Source organism: Hippocampus zosterae, chromosome 4, assembly GCF_025434085.1.
Source record: "Hippocampus zosterae strain Florida chromosome 4, ASM2543408v3, whole genome shotgun sequence".
Lineage (NCBI taxonomy): Eukaryota > Metazoa > Chordata > Actinopteri > Syngnathiformes > Syngnathidae > Hippocampus > Hippocampus zosterae.
The window spans coordinates 4074864-4095534 of NC_067454.1; the positions used below are offsets into that span (position 1 = coordinate 4074864).

General features: G+C 45.9%; 2 protein-coding genes across 8 annotated transcripts in view; one reads left to right on the forward strand and one right to left on the reverse strand.

Annotated features, from left to right (window-relative positions):
• Window positions 1–20671, reverse strand: part of csrp3 (cysteine and glycine-rich protein 3 (cardiac LIM protein)) — a 346019-nt gene that overhangs the window by 81509 nt on the left and 243839 nt on the right. The window lies entirely within an intron of this gene.
• The window catches only part of nav2a (neuron navigator 2a), a 152006-nt gene that overhangs the window by 66371 nt on the left and 64964 nt on the right, over window positions 1–20671 (forward strand). For 5 of the 7 annotated variants that reach the window (XM_052062435.1, XM_052062430.1, XM_052062432.1 and 2 more), the window contains one exon: window positions 17299–17416. In XM_052062435.1, coding sequence (XP_051918395.1) covers window positions 17299–17416 — 118 coding nt within the window. Of the gene's footprint in view, window positions 1–7782; window positions 7918–7962; window positions 7987–17298; window positions 17417–20671 lie in introns of those variants that run through there. The other 2 variants (XM_052062437.1, XM_052062436.1) reach the window with 2 other exon arrangements.

A 20671-nucleotide genomic window follows, 5' to 3' on the forward strand; every position in this document is an offset into this window, starting at 1 on the left:
AGGAGGACTTAATCCATGATGCCACCGGGGCATGTGAGGAGATCCCCTCAATGTTTACGAGCCGGCGAAGACGTCACTACCCTGAGTTCATTCATTCATTCATTCATTCATTCATTCATTCATTGATTCATCTTCCTAACCGCTTGATCCTCACTAGGGTCGCGGGGGTTGCTGGAGCCTATCCTGAGTTATGGAGCCAATTTACATTGTCGCTTATGTGAATGAAATGCACTGCAACTTTGCTGCCCCCTGGTGTTACTTTTTGCTATGCACCTTACTACTAAATCTGCACATGACTGTTCAAGGGCACAGTTTTTTGTTTTTTTTACTTCTTTGTAAATCCCTTGTATTGTCTTGTAGTCCTCCCAAAATCTGCATTTCATTTTTTAAAATGTCTTAGAATCGATTGAGTGAGGAAAAAAAATCGTCTTTTGAGATAAAATGTTATTTCAATTTTGAAATAAGATGCGACACAAACATTTGTAGATTTTCACATAGGCTCTGTTAACTGTCCTTGAAAGCGCAGCATCATTAAAAAAAAACACACACAAAAAACACTTGACCCCCCCCCCCCCCATACACACACACACACTACCACGGGGAATGATTTGTCCATGTGACGGCTCGATAAGGGGCTCCTTTCTTGATTACAATCTTTTCAAATAAAGCCATCGCCTGTGTAAATATCTGCTTTATTAGGGTCGCAACGAAGGGTCAATTCTGCCTGGAAGCTGAATTGATCCCACAATAACATTCATAACATGTAGTGGAAAGCTGAAAAGGGGTCATTGTTTGGTATTTACAAACGTGTTCGCCGTATAAATGAAGCAGGACTGACAGGCTACAGCAGGCATATTAAAGTCACTTTTTTTTTTAATTTGACTGCTGGCAGACAGTGACACAGAGGTCCATTAATAAAACATCCTCCATTATTAGGGATGCGCAATTTCCTTACCTTGCCCTTCCACTCATTTAAATGATCTAAATCCGGCATGATATGACAAGGGACTAGATTTCCCTGGACGTTCATATCCTATGACTTGTTAATTGAGTCATTATTTTTTAAACAAAGTTAATTATGGTAAAGATACTTGGAATATATATTTTTTAAATATCAATTTAATAAAGAAGACGAACAACATGACCAGTTGTCAAGACTGCCCATTGCATTGTTGCATTTAACTGGGTGTTTTTGCATTTTGTGAGAGACTCGGGCTTGTGCTTCACTTGAGGATCTTGATTATTCTTGGTGGCAGCGAGACGATCACCAAGCTGTAAATGCTTTCCATCATATTTAATCATTCATTCATTCATTCATTTTCCGAACCGCTTTTATCCTCACTAGGGTCGCGGGGGTGCTGGAGCCTATCCCAGCTGTCTTCGGGCAGTAGGCGGGGGACACCCTGAACTGGTTGCCAGCCAATCGCAGGGCACACAGAGACGAACAACCATCCGCGCTCATGCTCACACCTCGGGACAATTTGGAGTGTCCAATCAGCCTGCCATGCATGTCTTTGGAATGTGGGAGGAAACCGGAGCACCCGGAGAAAACCCACGCAAGCCCGGGGAGAACATGCAAACTCCACACAGGGAGGCCGGAGCCGGAATCGAACCCACAACCTCTGCACTGTGAGGTCAACGTGCTAACCACTGGACCACCGGGCCGCCCCATATTTAATCATGTTACTATGATATTTTTTAAAGTATTAATTTTCTTGTGAAAGGAATGTTTTTGCAGAGGCTGGAACGGATTAACGGCATTTACATTCATTTCAATGGGAAAATATGATTTGTGTTACAGAACATGTTAAATTCGTATGTAAAGGAAAACCGCCGCATTCGTATTAGTGTACAATATCTTTTTCATGGCCTATACTTTTTTTAAAAATACAAAAACGCTGGAGTTTTTTTTTTACTCAAATAAAGCTGATAATCATATTTACACTTGATTTGAAAGGATGCAAATGATCCAATAACATTTGGCTCCAGTCATGACCTCATCTCGGCCTAATGCGTCTCCATCAGATTCCACTTCCTGTGTAGCTGTCCCCTTGCCTTCCTGAGTGAAGTCATTGCTGAGCATAACTGTATTAATTAAGCTTCAGCATCTGCTTCTCCTGAGTCAAGCATCCTCTCATTGATCTCGCCTCCAAGGTGCCTGCCTGCCTTCAATTTCTCTCCTTCTCTGCTTTCCGTGCACTAAGTTGGCGCAGACAAGGAGGGTCATTGTGAGTGGCGCCCACAGGGGAAATGAACTGTCGAGGCGCTTAAACTAACGCAATCAGCTCCATCATTGTGGAAAAAAAAAAAAAAAAGAAGGAGTAGGGGCTTGAAGGGATAGGTCGCCGTGGCTGAAGTCATCCTCCCCAGAGGCCCGTGGCCAAGGTCACCTCAGGCCTTGTAAACCGATATGACCTCTGCAGTTAGAGCTAGCAGAGACCTGGTGATGTCAGTCTGCTGTTTCGAGATTTGATGCAGCAAAGCACTAAGTATCCAACACACTTTGGAATACCAACCAAGAGCCTAAAGTATATACCGGATGGTGAAAACCAACGCAAATCAGAATTTCAAAACGCATTAATGCAGTTAACACAGTTTCTCTCTTCATTTGGAACAGCTTTGTTACTTTAAAGTCCTGAGTTAGTGCTCATGAGTTAGGGACCGAATGATTTTTGTCAGGATAAAATGCCATCCAATTAATTAAAAAAAAGATACATAATGCATAAAATTGCCACCCAATGCATTTCAATGCTCGTCAATTATATGCCGATTTTTGCTATTCGTGAGCCAGCCTGGTCCTTATTACCCGTGAACAGCTGAAGATTGACTGTAAATATATATATTTTAAATAACTTGCGTTATGCAACACATAAGTGATATTCTTGTGAAATATGTATTTGTCTTTCAAGAATTTAGATTCATGTCACACTTATATTCGATATATTTTGCACTATGTTTTTATTTTGCTTGTTTTTTGGGGGTTTTTTTGTTTTTGTTTTTGTTTTTTACTGTGACTTGCAAGTTGTGTGTAAAATAGTGCCATCCAGTGATTTCCATGCACAACGTGAATTGCTCACCTGTGCTTGTAAAAAATCAGATTTCTTTTGTAACGGCAGGTTCGTAGAAGGACCCCAACAAATTTCATTACAAGGATACAAAGGTTATAATATATATGATTTAGGTAATACCAGTGTTAATTGTGCACAACCGTTGTAAATGGTTAGAGTACGATACATAAATGTTGACATAAACGGCATATCTGAAGGACCATAATGGGACGATTTAATAATACATTCAACTCCATTGTGCAAACCTTTGCTTTCATGACGATTTGATCTCACCATGGCCGTTCTTTGAGTGTACGACGTCTCCTGGGCACTGAACCCGCAACATCCTCCAATCTGCAACTTTTACAATGTGTCCAATGTCCATATATTGCCCCGGGGTTTCCTGCCCTACATGGGGACCACAGATGTCCATATAATACAATACGACGTGTTCATTGTTGCCGTTTCTGGGTTGGGGGGAGGACGAGGTCATTTTTCGCGTTGATAGATGTGAGCAATTACAGTCAATGGGCATGTTGATGGTTCTTGCAGCAAGCGCCGTGAGAACGGACCGGGAGCTTAGTTGGAGCGTGCATGTTCATGTCTTTGCTCGTGAAGCCTTTAAAGAAAACGCCTTCCAAAAAAAATTCCAAAGGTTATTTTCAAAATATTCAGATTTTACCTCAACAACGTAGTGAAAACTCATTTATCGCGGGCGTTGCGTTTAAAAAAAAAAAACACGGTAGTCGTCGGTGTAACTTGACGAGTCGACGAATGTTCAACAGCCTTTATTGTCCACACGTCCATCGCTGATGAACACCATTTTGGGGTGAAAAACGGTGACAAAAATATACAATGACAGATTGTACAACATATCTTTGTGCATCTCAACTACATCGCGTTTTGTCTTCCAAGCAGCAATTTAGGAGTAATTAAAAGAAATTGACAGTCACTGGTGGTGTAGTGGAATAGACGCCGGCGCTCCGTCCAGGCAACTCCAGTTCAAACCCAGCTCAGTGACCTGAGAAAAACAACAGCAAACAGTTATTTTGGGCGGTCCGGTAGTCCAGTGGTTAGCACGTCGGCTTCACAGTGCAGAGGTACCGGGTTCGATTCCAGCTCTGGCCTCCCTGTGTGGAGTTTGCATCTTCTCCCCGGGCCTGCGTGGGTTTTCTCCGGGTGCTCCGGTTTCCTCCCACATTCCAAAAACATCAATGGCAGGCTGGTTGAACACTCTAAATTGTCCCTCGGTGTGAGTGTGAGTGTGGATGGTTGTTTGTCTCTGTGTGCCCTGTGATTGGCTGGCAACTGATTCAGGGTGTCCCCCGCCTACTGCCCGAAGACGGCTGGGATAGGCTCCAGCACCCCCCCCCCCCCCCCCCCCCCGTGACCCTAGTGAGGATCAAGCGGTTAGGAAAATGAATGAATGAATGGATAAAAGAAATCGAAGCTCTTCCTGTGTGCATCGCATGCTTTTCGTCTCGTTCCTCAATCTGACGGAAGTCCGGATCAACATTCGCCACTTTCTGCTGCTCATTGCAATCCTCAACAAATGAGGAGTCTCTCGCAAATAACCGACATTGTCATTTTAACATTACCGTGAACTGAATCACAGCAGTTACCGTCCGCTTTATTTTTTTACAGTTATTACCCATTCTGATACTGTACTATAGAATGAAACCAAAGATTAAAATGTGATTTGTTCCAAACGTAAATTTGGCTAGCCGTACAGAGACTAATCGTGATGACTGTTGACGTTGGTCCACAGTCGCTTAGCCAATCAGGATGCACCAAAAAAAACCAAACGTGTTTGAGCGAGGGTTCACTGTGTATAAAACAAAAACTTTGGCTTTCTCATCTTCAGCGATGTAGCCAACGAGTCTTATGTATATCATGGCTGGTGTAGACTGTATTTAACAGTTTTTTGAAACATATACTGTTGTAAATCAAGTATTTTATGTGACGGCTCGAGTTCTGCCACCGTTAAGCGGACGCAAAGCTGATGCGGAGGAAGGCTGGCTTTTATGTTTTGCTCCTTGGCCTCTGCGTGTCCATATGTCGAACAGCCAGGCGGCAGGGCCACCCCAAACCCTTTTGTCCCCCCACCCCCGTCCCCAAAAACAAAGACCCCCGCCACATGAGGTCTCCCATCACCCCCCTTTTGTTGCTAAAACACAGATTTATCTGGGACTGTGAAAGGCACCATTCCTGACCCATTCACTGCGGCTCTACTTAATGAGCTTGTTCAAGTCTGGGATGAAACCGTTAAACACTAACCTTAAATGCTGAAGTATTTTGTGGTTCTGGAGCAGGGGTGGGCAATTATTTTTTTTGCATAGGGCCACATGAGAACCGTGCGGGCTTCCGTATCGTCTCCCCCTTCCTCCCAATGCTTGGCAACTTCAAGTAACTGTGCCATTGTGTCATTACAAGTGCAAATGAAATAAATGCACTCATTAACAACAAACCTTAATTGTGTACCAACCTTCGGCGGGCCGAAGTAAAAAGACCAACGGGCCGGATTTGGCCCGCGGCCCGTAGTTTGCCCATCCATTTCCTGGAGCCTTTTAAATCAACGCCGCTCAGGGCTGTGTAAATTTGACAAATGAAACAAATGTCTGAAAACGTCATTGGCCCTAAGATAAGATAAGATAAGATACGATAAGATATCCTTTATTTGTCCCACACTGGGGAAATTTACAGTCTCCAGCAGCAAGAATGTAGGTAGAAAGAAGAAGAAAACAATTCTCAAAAACTATTCGGCTGTCTTGCAATTACTTGTTGTATTTGCATTTTCGACCGTTAATGTTTTGACCATAACGTTGACATCTCTTAGGCTACTCATGTGTTATTACTCTTCAGAAAATGAAACCCTTTGGTGAGGTTGCTGTGCCCGTATGACATTTGGAACACACGCACGCTGGTGATGAAGACTTTGTTGGCCCTCTAACTTGTCATTTACAAGAAAACAAGGTCAAAAAGTGTTGTCAGTAACATGCAGAGAGTTGAAGGGTAGTACAGCGTCCCCAATAAGATCTTCAGCTTTTTAAAAGCGTTATTCTTAAACACCCGGATGCAAGCGGCCGAAATGAGTTTTCTCCGCAGGGTGTCCGGGCTCTCCTTTAGAGATAAGGTGAGAAGCTCGGTCATCCGGGAGGGGCTCCGAGCCGAGCCGCTTCTCCTCCACATCGAGAGGAGCCAGATGAGGTGGCTTGGGCATCTGATTCGGATGCCTCCTGAACGCCTCCCTGGTGAGGTGTTCCGGGCATGTCCCACTGGGAGGAGACCCCGAGGAAGACCCAGGACATGCTGGAGAGACTGTCACCCAGCTTGCCTGGGAACGACTCAGGATCCCCCGGGGAGAGCTGGAAGAAGTAGCTAGGGAGAGGGAAGTCTGGGCTTCCCTGCTCAAGCTGTTGCCCCCGCGACCCGGCCCCGGATAAGCGGTAGAAGATGGATGGATGGATGGATTTTTAAACACCCTTGATCATTGCTTACAATGCTTGTCCTGCTCGATAGCTCGCGTCGCAGCATTTTTGCACGCTTTACCGTTTCCATAAGTCAATTGGACTGCGTGAAATATCGCTAATCAAAAGTCTAAAGATTCCCCAGTCTGCTATTTTAGTTTTCCCGCGAGGTTCCAAATTTCAGGATCAAGCGTTTATTTGTGGCGTGACTGTTATTGTTGACTTCCTGATGTTTATAGCACTTTGGTTCAGCCTGCTGGAAGTGATCAAGCGTCCGTCCGTCCCCCCTTAGTGTGGGAACTTCGAGTGAATTTTGGGCCTTTCCCCAAATTTTAAATTCAGCTTGTCATTTGTGGTTGGTGGCATGCTGAGTGTATGTGTGTGTGTGTCTGTGTGTGTGTGTGTGTGTGTGTGTGTATGTGCGAGCGCACACAGGGGGCTGGAACGTTGGGAAAATCTTTTGGTGACGAGCGCTCTGTTCGCATGCACGAAAATACGCATCGGCACAGCTGCAGTGTGCTGCGGGTGTCGGACGATCAGAGAGTAGGGACGCTGCCGCTCTGGTAGGAGAAAATAAATCTTGGCTGGTTTTCTAACTACAGCACCGCTTACGAAATAAGAAATAGAAAAGGTTAACACTGTCGAGGTTTTGGAGGTTTTGGCCTCCGTGTGCCTCACGATGCAGTTTCTTCACTGTTATCAAGGGTTCACCAGTCCTTTTTTTCGGTGGCGGGGGGTGGAGTGGCGGGGGGGGGGGTGTTCTCTTCACTTTTTGGCCCCCGGAGGGGGCATGTTCACTGGGGTAGGGGTGGCAGGAGTGTAAGAGGTCTGTCCCCTTTTTCTCTCTTTCTCCTCCCATATGACCAAGGGTTCCATTGAAGAGCAATGCGAGCAATTGTGTTGGCCGCGGGTGTCCTCGGAGGTGGTGGGGGGGCACGGTGCCGCATGAAGGATCCACTCCTCCTTCCTCTTTGAGTAAATTTGCTTTGGCCGCCTGTCCGAGTGGCAGTAGGGGCCACATCGCATCGCTCCTTTTGATTTCTTTATTTTTTCTTTTCACTTTCTGTATTTATTTTTCCCTCCACGAGGCTACGTATTGGAGTGGGTGGAGAGAAGCTGTAGGTGCTTAGCCACTCCCCCCCCCCTGCCCCCCCCCCTCAGGCTTATAAAGACCTGCGGGGGGGCTCTGGCACACAGCAATTTCCTTGGTCAGACCTGCAACTTCTTTTTTTTTTTCCTCTGGATCCATTTGGATTCTTAGAATCTTTTCCTCATTTGCGGACTGTGAAGCGTTTTTTTTTTTTTTTTGGCTCATCTCTAAATATGAAGCAGCGGCACCGCGCTGTGATGGTTGATGCTTGGGCCCGCTCGGCCCGGCTGCTGTTCTCCTCCGTGTGAGGCAGGTGTGTGCGTCTGTCAAAGAAAGTTTGTTGCTGTGTCGCTTGGAAGCAAAGAACCTTACAATGAAACTGGTAGGCTGACCGCTTAACTCACTACATGAATACGACTGTTAGTTCATTTTTTATGGGATGTGATTTGAATTCATCAGACATACTTGGACCGTGGTGACATTATTACGTCTTGTAACTTTGGAGCCTTGCATTTGTTTTCTTTTAACATCTCGCTTCCGCCAGTCTGAAACCTTACAAGTTGTGGTTTTTGACTTATGGATTAGCGTCAGTCGTGCTGCCAAAAAGAGGAAAAAGTCTCCGGAAGTGGTTTCACTTTCATATTTGTGCATTTTCCATTGGAAGCATTTCTACCAAAAAGGACTGCTTTGGTTTCCCTTTTGTGCAGCGCTACATAGATGTTAAATATTGAACAGGATCTGGGACCTTGTGATAAAAACGGGGCAGGGCAGGTGTTGACGCGGTCATGTGGTGCGAGTGAATGAGAAAGCAAAGCTGTGGAAATCGCTGCGCGGTGCCGTTGCTACGCTAGCAAGTTGTATGCCTCAAATTGTACAACCGAGTATTTCCGATGGAGTTTGTGTTCTCGCTCGCTCTCCCTCTGTGTGTTCCTCAGACGTTTGTCCTTATCTGGATCTGCCTGTGAGACCGCAGAGGAAGAGGAGATGGAAGCGGAGCAGGTTATTACCAGAGTCTAAAGATTAGTTGATAAGAGGGCCGCTTTAATTACGCACTGCTAGCCTCCATGCAGCGGGGCTGACGGAAAGGCTGGGTTGGAGGGCTGTGGGGGTCAGTGTGTGTGTGTGTGTTGGTGTGTGTATGTGTGAATGACAAAGAGATTACAAGTCTGCACACTTATTATGAAGTGCAGTCAATGTGCATAATCCTTTCTGCTCCAAAACTGACCGATTGGATGATTGACCACAGCGGCGCTCTTGCACCCCTCTGAGCATCGCAGATTGATTGACAGATAAACGCTCCTCCGTGTGCGCTCGCCGACACGTTTTGACGGCTGAAGATTTTAATCGACAGCTATTTTTAAAATTGAGAAATCGTCCCGACCCCCTTGTCGAACGCTAATTTGATTTCAGCCTCTGGCCGTTAACGATTCTCCAATTTCTGTCGCCCTTCATGAAAGCAGACTTACTATCGTTTGTATTGAATCAAAATTAGATATTTGCTAGCGCGGCCCGGTAGTCCAGTGGTTAGCACGTGGGCTTCACAGTGCAGAGGTACCGGGTTCGATTCCAGCTCCGGCCTCCCTGTGTGGAGTTTGCATGTTCTCCCCGGGCCTGCGTGGGTTTTCTCCGGGTGCTCCGGTTTCCTCCCACATTCCAAAAAACATGCATGGCAGGCTGATTGGACACTCTAAATTGTCCCTAGGTGTGAGTGTGAGCGTGGATGGTTGTTCGTCTCTGTGTGCCCTGCGATTGGCTGGCAACCGATTCAGGGTGTCCCCCGCCTACTGCCCGAAGACAGCTGGGATAGGCTCCAGCACCCCCCGCGACCCTAGCGAGGATCAAGCGGCTCGGAAGATGAATGAATGAATGAATGAATATTTGCTAGCGTCTGCTTTTACTTTGGAAAACGATGACCCAATCAAAAAGTGAATCGGTTTCAGAAAGCTCGGTGAGCATACCAGTCCGTCTCGTGTGACGCTTTTTTAAAAAATCACTAAACAATACCAAATAAACAACAATAATTGGTTCGCGTTTAAAATTTTTTACTTTAGAATGCAAAATCCAATGTTATCTGATTGTTCGATGAATCAATCGAATAATCAGTTTAAAAAATCGAGAGTGACTGTCCTAAATTTTGTGTAACTGTAACTTCTGTTGCATCAAATCCAGCCGCTTGTTTTAGGCAACGCAGCTGTTCAGGTTTTATCAAAAGGAATGGAAAGGTTCATCTCTGGGAACAGACCGGTCGCAGCTGCCGGTGTCTCCATCACAAAAGGCATCCCAAAGATTTTCGATGCAAGTGACCGATGATGACGACAAAAAGCTTCAAGCAACTTTGCTCCGCATTTTTCTCACGTCTCAGGGAGCCATTTACCCGAGAAAGACAGTTTCGAAAACCGAGGACATTGCATTCACTTCATGAGCTTCGCAAGACTCTCAATTCAGAAGCTGAAGCAATCGAGAAAAGACGCGTCGGGTGCAAGCGTACCTATTTTGAGAGCTACGTTTTCTTTCTTTTTTTTCCCCCTCGTACCGCAGCAGTTATTTTCAACCTAGTCTCTGAGCTTTCCGATAGATGCTTCCCATATTCCAAATTGTGCAACGGTTCGCGGTCCCACGCGCCCGCCGCGACCGCCGTGTCTCACGAGGCCGCACGGCTTTCATGTGCCCAAGTCGGAGCGAGCGGTGACATGACGCTTCGAGCTCTCTGTGGTCTGGAGCCAGTTCACAAGGATGCGTGTGTTTTCAACGGAAAACAGAAGCCCCACGCGGAGAAAGCCATGCTGATTCCTTGCTGTGGGGGACAGAAGAAGAGGGAGCAGCGACTTGGGGGGTGGGGTGGGGCTTAGTGAGAAAGTAGACGATCCACTTTTTCGTGTCTGGAGAAAGAAGATGCTGCCTGCTTCATCATGTGACTACTTTGGAGGATGTTGAGACAGATTGGGTTCAATGTTAGCGGTTCCTTTCGATGCTGTATGTGAGGTTGTAAACTTTAACAGTGTTTGATGTTCGCATCTCCGTGTGAAGCGCTGGCAGCAATTCAGTGGGTAAGAGAGTGATGAGTTCGATCCCCAAGTGCTGCTCGGACAACTTTCACAAGGCGGTGCGGCTTACACAGATGTGTATAACGTTTACTCGTAACACGTGTCTTATGGGTTTAGCGGTTGATGGATGGAATTTCCCCCCACAATCTTTCATCATCACCGTGATCATTTATCAAGTCTGGGTGACTGACTTCATTTGAAGTGGGGATGAGTAACTTCATTCCTGGACGGCCACTGTCCTGGATGTTTGTCTCGGTGTTTCCGCTCCTCCAACACAACCGGATTCCAAATGACAAGCTCTGCAGAAGCCTGATAATGAGCAGGAGCATTCGAATCTGGTGTGTTGGAGGAGGGAAGTATCGAAAACATGTACAACAGTGACGCTCGGGGATCGGAGTTGATCATCCCCTATCTAGACACCTTAGTCAGTCTGTGAATCTCTTTTGGTTAAAAAAAAAATCGAATTGAATATCCTGAGCGCTGTCGAGGTGGCTAGCCTTTGTGTGACTTAGAGAGAGAGTGACAGAGAAAGTGACAGAGAGAGAGCGTGAGAGGGAGAGAGAGAGAGTGACAGAGAGAGAGAGAGAGAGAGAGACAGAGAAAGTGACAGAGAGAGAGAAAGACACAGAGAGAGAGACAGAGAGACAAAAAGAGTGACAGTGATAGGGAGAGAGAGTGACAGAGAGAGAGAGAGAGAGAGTGACAGAGTAAGAGAGAGACAGAAAGAGTGACAGAGACAGAGAGAGAGTGACAGACAGAAAGACAGAGAGAGAGAGAAAGTGACAGAGAGAGAGAGTGACAGAGAGAAAGACAGAGAGAGAGAAAGTGACAGAGAGAGTGACACAGTAAGAGAGAGACAGAAAGAGTGACAGAGAGAAAGTGACAGAGAGCGAGTGACAGAGAGAGAGAGACAAAAAGAGTGACAGAGAGAGAGAGTGACAGAGAGAGAGAGAGAGGGAGAGAGAGAGAGAGAGAGAAATTGACAGAGAGAGAGAGAGAGTGACAGAGAGAGAGAGAGTAGCAGAGAGAGAGAGAGAGAGAGAGAGAGAGAGAGAGAGAGAGAGAGAGAGAGAGAGAGAGAGAGAGAGAGAGAGAGAGAGAGAGAGAGAGAGAGAGAGAGAGAAATTGACAGAGAGAGACAGAGAGTGACAGAGAGAGAGAGAGTGGCAGAGAGAGAGAGAGACAGAGAAATTGACAGAGAGAGACAGACAAAAAGAGTGACAGAGAGAGAGAGAGAGTGACAGAGAGAGAGAGAGAGTGGCAGAGAGAGAGAGAGAGAGACAGAGAAATTGACAGAGTGACAGAGAGAGAGAGAGAGAGAGACAGAGAGAGTGACAGAGAGAGAGACAGACAAAAGAGTGACAGAGAGAGAAAGAGTGACAGAGAGAGAGAGAGTGGCAGAGAGAGAGAGACAGAGAAATTGACAGAGAGAGACAGAGTGGCAGAGAGAGAGAGTGAGAGGGGGAGAGAGAGAGAGAGAGAGAGAGAGAGAAAGGTGACAGAGAGAGAGACAGAGAGAGCGAGATAAAGCTGGTGTTGGCGCATGCCAGCGTTAACTATGAAGCAGTGTGAAGTGGAGACATGACGAAACATAGACAGCAGTGTTGGGAGAGAGTCCGTGCCGGGCTGCTAAATATACATACACTTTGCACTTGACCTTGGTGAGGAAGCACTCATGTCTCTTTGAGCAGCTGTGGCATTTGCCTCGACCTGTCCTTAGTCCAGGTGACGCATGGCAGAGTGCGGTGGACTTAAGGTGCCTTCCAGGACCAGCAGTCGCTTCTCCTGCCACAACTACAAAGTGGTAAGGAAGCCAAGATTGAAGGCAGAGCGCAGATGGTGAATGGTTTTGTGTGCCGCCAGTATAGCACAAGGGATTGATCATGTTATCTATGATAAGACTTTATGATCAATCAGGAAATTGAACTACCACGCGATTGCGTGATAGTCCATTTTGCCTGCACAGCAATTATGGACCTGTGAGAAAGAGTAAGGGTCAGCCTGAAATAGAATTAATCGAGGGCGGCGACCATTTTTTAAAATAGGAACTCCCAGACGGAGGCAGGTAACCGAAACCGAAATGGAATTTGATTCGAGCTCACGACTGTCCAAATCGTGGCGAGTAGAAGATCGTCTGCGTTTCAGTTTCTAAAGCGCAATTGCTGAGAAAGCTGTCGAAGCAGCGACTGTTGCTGCCATGAAATGCTTTCGTGAGAGCAAGCCCGTTGTAGCCGCTTTGCTCCGTGTGCGTCGATCTCACGTTTAGAAGATTACTACATAATGGTGTGTTAAATGCAGTGCTACTCCACTGGACCTTGAAATTAGAAGGACTATTATCCACAAAACTTTTCGCCATCATGGAATTCAGAGGGCTGCACGCGCTATAGCATAGAGGAATGTTTAGATGGCGCGAGCCATCTCCCAACGTGGGGGTCTACACATGCATGAAAGCTACGTGAATCGTTCCAAGTGGACACTGGGAAGGAGCTGTGGAGAATATTTAGCCGTTGTGCTAACAAATAAAGGAAAGGGAGTTTGCAAATTCGAACTGAGAGACACAGGGTGAGGTGAGTAGCAACGTCGACGGATTTAAAATGGAAGCAAAGAGAAAAATCGTCCTTTTGTTCAGCCGTTGGCGAGAAATTATAAAGAAATTATTTACAACTCAAAATACAAGCCTTTATATGTGAGCTGTGTCAATACACACATTAAGTGTCACGGTCTGACAACGCTGCAGCTCCGTTTGCTCGTTCTGATGGGTCACCTGCCGCACTTGGGCGCCCTGCGCGGCCAGTCCGTTCATCAACACGTTCGACTTTTCCGACCCCTTTGCAGGTGCGACACAGTTGAGTGGAAATGTAACTTTTTGCTCTTGGCCGCTTTAAGTCAAGTCAAGAGTATTTCTAGAGCACTTTCGAACAGCCATCGCTGCATACAAAGTGCTGTACATGGAGCGATTTAACATACACAATAAACAGTAAGACGAAATGGTAATAAAGGCGGTAGAAAGCACCAAGCAGTAAAATCAAGAACAAATCTAAGTCAAGTCAAGTCAACAGTATTTCTCGAGCACTTTCGAACAGCCATCGTTGCATACAAAGTGCTGTACATGGAGCGATTTTACATACACAATAAACAGTAAGACGAATCGATAATAAAGGCGGTGGAAAGCACCAAGCAGTAATATCAAGAACAAATCTAAGTCATGCTGAGTCGAACGCCGAAGAATACAAGTGAGTTTTGAGGAGGGCTTCTTGACTTCTGATACACTCCCACAGATGTATTAATTTTAAAATATGTGTCTTGCAGCGGTGTTGAACTACAGAGCAGGTGCATTTAGCTGCAGTGATTTTGCGGTACAATAAGGAGATTTCACCTCCCTTTGCTTCGGTCTCCCTTCAACCAAAGGTGCAATCTTTGACTGGGCTGCCTGTTTTTCCTCGCTCATGCCAGGTTGACCCGCAGTGCAGCATGCGTCATGAATCTCTGCGTGTCACACCACTTGGTGACTCAGCAAGTAGGGTTAGCGGGGCTGCTTGGTTGTGAGGCCGATTTGCATGTTTGTGTCTGAATGAGGAAAGTAGACATTGATGAGTATGAGCAGGAATTGTTGTCCACTTGTCTTCCTGCTTAAAAAAGAAAATTGCATGTGTACAAAGCAAACACATAAAATCTACATCTGTGCAAAAGCTTTGTTGATAAATAAAAAAAAAGACCGAGTGCATGAAATGGGTACATTACACTTGCCACACACGTGTTGCTGGCTTTGTTAGTGGCAATAGTTTCTTTTTAAAATGCTTAAAAAGACATTCATCATAGGTTTGAGGGGGGGGCGCTTTTTTTTTGTCCTGGATTTTAAAGCATTTGCACATAAGATATCCTTTATTTGTCCCACACTGTGGAAATTTACATGGAGATGACATCACTTCTGCTGACAGACGTGTCTGTGTGTTTGCAGCATAACAGCTAAATGCTGCGCCACCATATTTGCTTTCAACTCTAATTGCTTTTTCATTCATTCATTCATTCATTCATCTTCCTAACCGCTTGATCCTCACTAGGGTCGCGGGGGTTGCTGGAGCCTATCCCAGCTGTCTCCGGGCAGTAGGCGGGGGACACCCTGAATCGGTTGCCAGCCAATCGCAGGGCACACAGAGACGAACAACCATTCACACTCACTTTTACTGCGCAGATATTGCAGTCTACACAGCTCAGTGCCCTAATGCGTTTACATTCAATGAACATTTCTTTCTGATGTCATTTTAAATTCAACCATGAAAAAAAAAATGTCCTCAATGCCCGAGACATCTCTCACCATGCCTCTCTTGTCTTGCAAAAAAAGCAATACTTAACCGAGGTTTAAAAGCCAAAATCACTGATTTGCCCTCTTCTTTTGATTTTTTTTTTCTTCACCCCCCCTCTGCCAGACCCGTACTTTTGCTCGCCCCCAGGCCATGTGAACCTCCTGTGTTTACTTACTCAGTGACTGACAGCTACCTATTTCAGCTCGTTTTTAATTACAATTCAACCCCTTCCATTTACCGGCTCGAACCTACTTCAAAGGAAGCCGACTCACACACAATGGCACGTGAACACTGGACTTCCTTTTGCCTCCATGAGAAGCCAAGTGTGTGATTTGAAAGCAGTGCGCTTAATCCTTCAGTGAAGGATTTATCCTATCCCGCATACCACTCAACTCTTATTTTGTTTTGAACGGGCTGTTACGATTGAAACGGGGTCCCGATGGGTTGCGTGCGTAATGTGTGGTCTTGCGCCGCAATAAAGCGTGTGTGCGTGCGACATGTGAGCCGCTTTGATGCGCACACCTGTTGTACGCCGTGACCGCAGCACTGATTCATCCGATGTGAATGTTCTGTTTACAGTGTAAACGGCGCGGAATAAGGATCGCAATCGTGTCATACGCATCACTGTTCACATTTCTGCGGCCTTCGCGAGCCTTCAATTGCTGCGCGCTTATTCAGCCTCGTGGACTTGAATTACAGATTTGAGAAAGAAAATGCATGAGAACCACTGACCGTTGACAATGGAGTGTCAAAGGGGAGGAGTCAGTATCAATTGTTAACTGGTCGTTATTTTGAAGGAGGGGTGTGTTTTTCCAGGCCATTACAAACATTCATTCATTCATTCATCTTCCGTACCGCTTGATCCTCACTAGGGTCGCGGGGGGTGCTGGAGCCCATCCCAGCCGTCTCCGGGCAGTAGGCGGGGGACACCCTGAATCGGTTGCCAGCCAATCGCAGGGCACACAGAGACGAACAACCATCCACGCTCACACTCACACCTAGGGACAATTTAGAGTGTTCAATGAGCCTGCCATGCATATTTTTGGAATGTGGGAGGAAACCGGAGCACCCGGAGAAAACCCACGCAGGCCCGGGGAGAACATGCAAACTCCACACAGGGAGGCCGGAGCTGGTATCGAACCCGGTACCTCTGCACTGTGAAGCCAACGTGCTAACCACTGGACTACCGGGCCGCCCCCATTACAAACATTCACTCTAATACTGGGATGTCCAAAATACAGCCCAGGGGCCATTGGCGGCCCATTGTGGATTTTTCTACGGACCGCGGCATATGTTGAAAATGACATTTGACACGGCCCACGAGGATAGTTAAAAAAAATAATTATAATACTGATATCAGGTCACTCAAACATGACCGATTGCTTAAATGTCATCCGACTTCATGCGAAATTGGGAAGCACCAAAGTAAAGCATTTCATTCATCAAACGGGGCTCGTTTTGAACAAGCACTGCAATGTGAGCGTACGTTGATGAATGAATGGCAATTTTTCACGCATTATGTTTTTTGTCGTTATGCATTTGAAGCAGATGGAGACACTTTGTTCCACTTGTGCGCGATATTTGGTTTGAGTTGTTGTATTATTGGCATCTATGGCATCAATGTTAGCACAACGAAGCAAGCAAGTTGGCCGCTCCAAACCGGTTTGCGGTGTTGTTTTGACCTCATTTTCCACACCACTTATCCTATTCAAATGTCGTTTGTGCAATCACTTCCCTGTTTGTTGTGATGTTCAGTACTTTTCCTTCAAGTCATGTGTGTCTTTTTTTTTAAACCTCCCCCAAATTATGGAGAAAAAAAACTTCAATAATCATCCATTGATGGGTGGGGGTGGGGACAATTGAAAAAAGGAAAAAGTGAGTTTGCCGACTAATTATGAAGGCCGCTATTCAGATTATTCAGATGCTTGCTTTACCTAACCCCCTCCCTCCCTCCAGGCAGTGAAGGGTCTCTTTTTGTCCCCGGGGAGTGATGTCAGCGCGGCCCATTGAAAGCAGCCGCCGTGTGCGCCAAGATGAATGCCCCGGCTCAGCACAATGGCCCCAATTTGAATACCACGCCGATATATGCCGGATCGGGCTCCAAACAAAAGAGCGAAGCCTCCTCTCCGCTCACTTCAACCCTGTTGTCATTTTATTAGCGTCATAAAACCGTTTCCGCCATTTATACCTAATGTAGTTTTCAAGTGTTAATGGGCTTTGAAAGACACGCAGGATGTGATGATGTCGGGGCCCTCGGGGGATGGCTACTTTTGGTTTGTTTTGGTTGCCTCACAACTGAGCGTTTGAGCAGCGGTGTCGCTTGTGTGTGTGTGTGTCCGCCCGCAGATCTACACAGACTGGGCAAACCACTACCTTGCCAAGTCGGGACACAAGCGCCTGATCAAGGACCTCCAGACGGATGTTGCGGATGGAGTGCTCCTCGCTGAGATCATTCAGGTCGTAGGTAAGAGAGACAACTTTTGAATTGACGGAAGGAATGTGGCGCACACTGCATTGTTGTTATTATATTGTATATAAGACCACGAGTAAACGTTTAATCATCAAAATCCTCCCTTTTCACCAAGAAAAGTTGGCAACGGTTTGGAGAGGATTTGCAGTGAACGTATTATTAAAGCAAGGCAGTATCACACGTCATTCACGACAGAACGAGACCACAACGAATTTACAAACAGCTGAAGGCATGCATCCAAAGGCAAAGCAGAGAGCCCCAGAAGTGTCTTACTTAGAATTATAAAAAGAGCGGACATTCACAACTATTAAACGCATACTACGCTTACAAATAAAAAAAACATTTAGAGGGACTTACAAGCAAAATAAAGAAATAAAAAGTGTATTTTCAAAAATTACTGACAGTAAAAATTGATTTGAATGCTTACAATACAATACAATACAATACATGCTGATTTATATAGCGCTTTCACAACAGCGGCAGCTGTAACAAAGCGCTTTACAAAACAGTTAACATAAAGTAAAATAATATACACAACACATAACATAAAACACGGACAGTCGTGCAGTCCTAACCACTTTTCCGTCACACGCTTTGTTGTTTGAAGCGGTTTGAGATGAAAGAGGAGAGAATCAAAGTGTCCTTTAACCACTGGATCAGAGACGTCATGCTCAAAATGTGCACACGTCGGCTACAAGCTAAGTTTCAAAGTCAACAAGAAGCTGTAGCATCCATTGACGAAAAAAGAGATTGGTTCACTTCTCCTGTCCCATGGAAATCCATTTCAATTCCAAGCTGCGACTCACGGTTCCAGATACGCATCGGCGCTCTTCGCCAACGCTCCTCTCTCCTCTTCCTCAACTTCAGCGGCCATCCATCCAGCCGCACCAACGCCGACAGTCCAACAGCGCTGACATCTCCACTGAACAAAACGGGGTTGTGAAAAATGCTGCCCATTACTGGCGCAAAAACACAAGCGCCCCAGGTCTGTCCAGCACCGACAGTCAATAGCGCCGACATTCCTCCCAATCAAAATCTGTGCCGGTACAGGCATGCTGCCGAGACGGCGCAACCACCAAGCACAGATACTGCTCCTTTGACGAATGTCGTGGCCAAAAAGCGCTGAAAACAGTCCATATCAGGTCCACACGATGAAACAACAAACAACATGTGACAAAACAAAAGACAAAAACAGCAAAAAAGAACAAAAAAGCAAGGCTCTTGAAGAGCACTTGCCGAAGGCTGCCTACTCTGGCGCCATCTTGGGAAAAAAAAAACCCTAATCATACATATCAGAAGAAGCATCGTATTTTTTTAAAACTTGAATTTAAAAGCATTTACATTTGGGGTTTTACTTCACTTGCGTGCGGCATAACATCTAAATGCCGCTCCACCGTTTGGTTTCAACTCTGCGCCCCATTACCTGACCCGAGTACGCAGACCTCAGAGCTCGACAAGACTTTGATTCAATTACAATTTCTTTAATGGTTTCAGTAGCCAAACCATTCAGTGATACCTAGACCAGTAGCAGATTTTTAAAAATCTATTCTGCAGCTGACTGGAAGCCAATGTCAAGCCTGCACTAACCGCCTGACTGAGCAAGATGTGTTTACACGGTGCTTCTGTCTGTGAAAATGAGTCGCCGCATTCTTCTTTTGACCTTCGCCCCGTTCATGTTCGAATCAGCCCCGTCAGTTCATCCATCGCTCACGACTGTCATCTTGTCTGCCGCCAGCATTCAGTCTGAAGTAGGCCGGCACCAGCTGACCGTCGCTCGGCATGTTACAGCTATTACGCTGATTGGTTATTTCATATGATTCATTGGGCTCCATTTCTCAAGGAAAAGAAAGAGTGTCATTCTTTAGCGAGAGACTGCATGTGATTCACAGACAGAGCCGCGATCAGAGCGTAGAATCGGGAATGTTGTTTGCGTCATGCATTTTTATGTGGCTTGCTTGAGGGGCTGGGGGGGGGCGGGGCTCCGTTTGCATGACAAATCATTTGGATCTGGCTTTGCATTTGTTATTCTTGTTTCAACAATCCCGATTCTGAAAATATAATGTCGTTGCTATTAGCTCGTGCATGTCATTACTTGCATTCATTTGTTTTTCCCTGAAAGAATCCGAAAGTTCAACTTCAGGTCTCGAATTCAATTCTGTCTTGCCACCTTCGATTCGAGGACCTTAAACTATGATTGACAATCCAAAGATAAAGCACCAGACCTCTTGGTCTACCATCAAACCTTGCCAAATGGATTGAAATCTAGCACTGAAAAATATACTGTGTTGAATAGCACAGAATAATATCATGTGGGGGCGGCCCGGTAGTCCAGTGGTTAGCACGTCGGCTTCACAGTGCAGAGGTACCGGGTTCGATTCCAGCTCCGGCCTCCCTGTGTGGAGTTTGCATGTTCTCCCCGGGCCTGCGTGGGTTTTCTCCGGGTGCTCCGGTTTCCTCCCACATTCCAAAAACATGCATGGCAGGCTGATTGAACACTCTAAATTGTCCCTAGGTGTGAGTGTGAGTGCGAATGGTTGTTCGTTTCTGCGTGCCCTGCGATTGGCTGGCAACCGATTCACGGTGTCCCCCGCCTACTGCCCGAAGACAGCTGGGATAGGCTCCAGCACCCCCCGCGACCCTAGTGAGGATCAAGCGGCTCGGAAGATGAATGAATATCATGTGGATCCAGATACCTTTTTGAAGTCGATGTAAACTCGACTTTAAAAGTATTTCATACAACCACTTGACAAAATTTTGACACATTTTGACCATTAAATTACCCCAAGGGACTTCTAGCACAGCCTTTAAAAGCAATATGTACAATAAGTAATCCAATTAACAGCACAACAGGAACTAAAAACAACCATTCACTTGTTGTAAAGCCTCCCCACCCCCCAGTCTTTTAAGGTGGATCTGGCTCCTTTTGAGCTACTTAAACCATTTCTTTTGAAACCTACTCTGCATTTTCTTCAGGTCCTATCAGCTATCTTTCTTGGGACTGGGGAAAATCACAATCTTTCAGCCGTTTGTGGCAAAAGTCCATCCTTGTGTTTGGTGTGGATATCGCAATATGAATGTGGCTAGTTTTTGGCTTGCACTTTGCTAGCATAAAAAATTGTATCATGTCTCAGTGTGTCAGTGCGTCAAGCAGTCGTAAGTCGTACTTTGGGCTTGTGTGTCAATACTGCATCGGAACAGATTATAATCGAACGAAGCGTGCTGTTGATATTTGCTCGGTGTCTGTGGTTA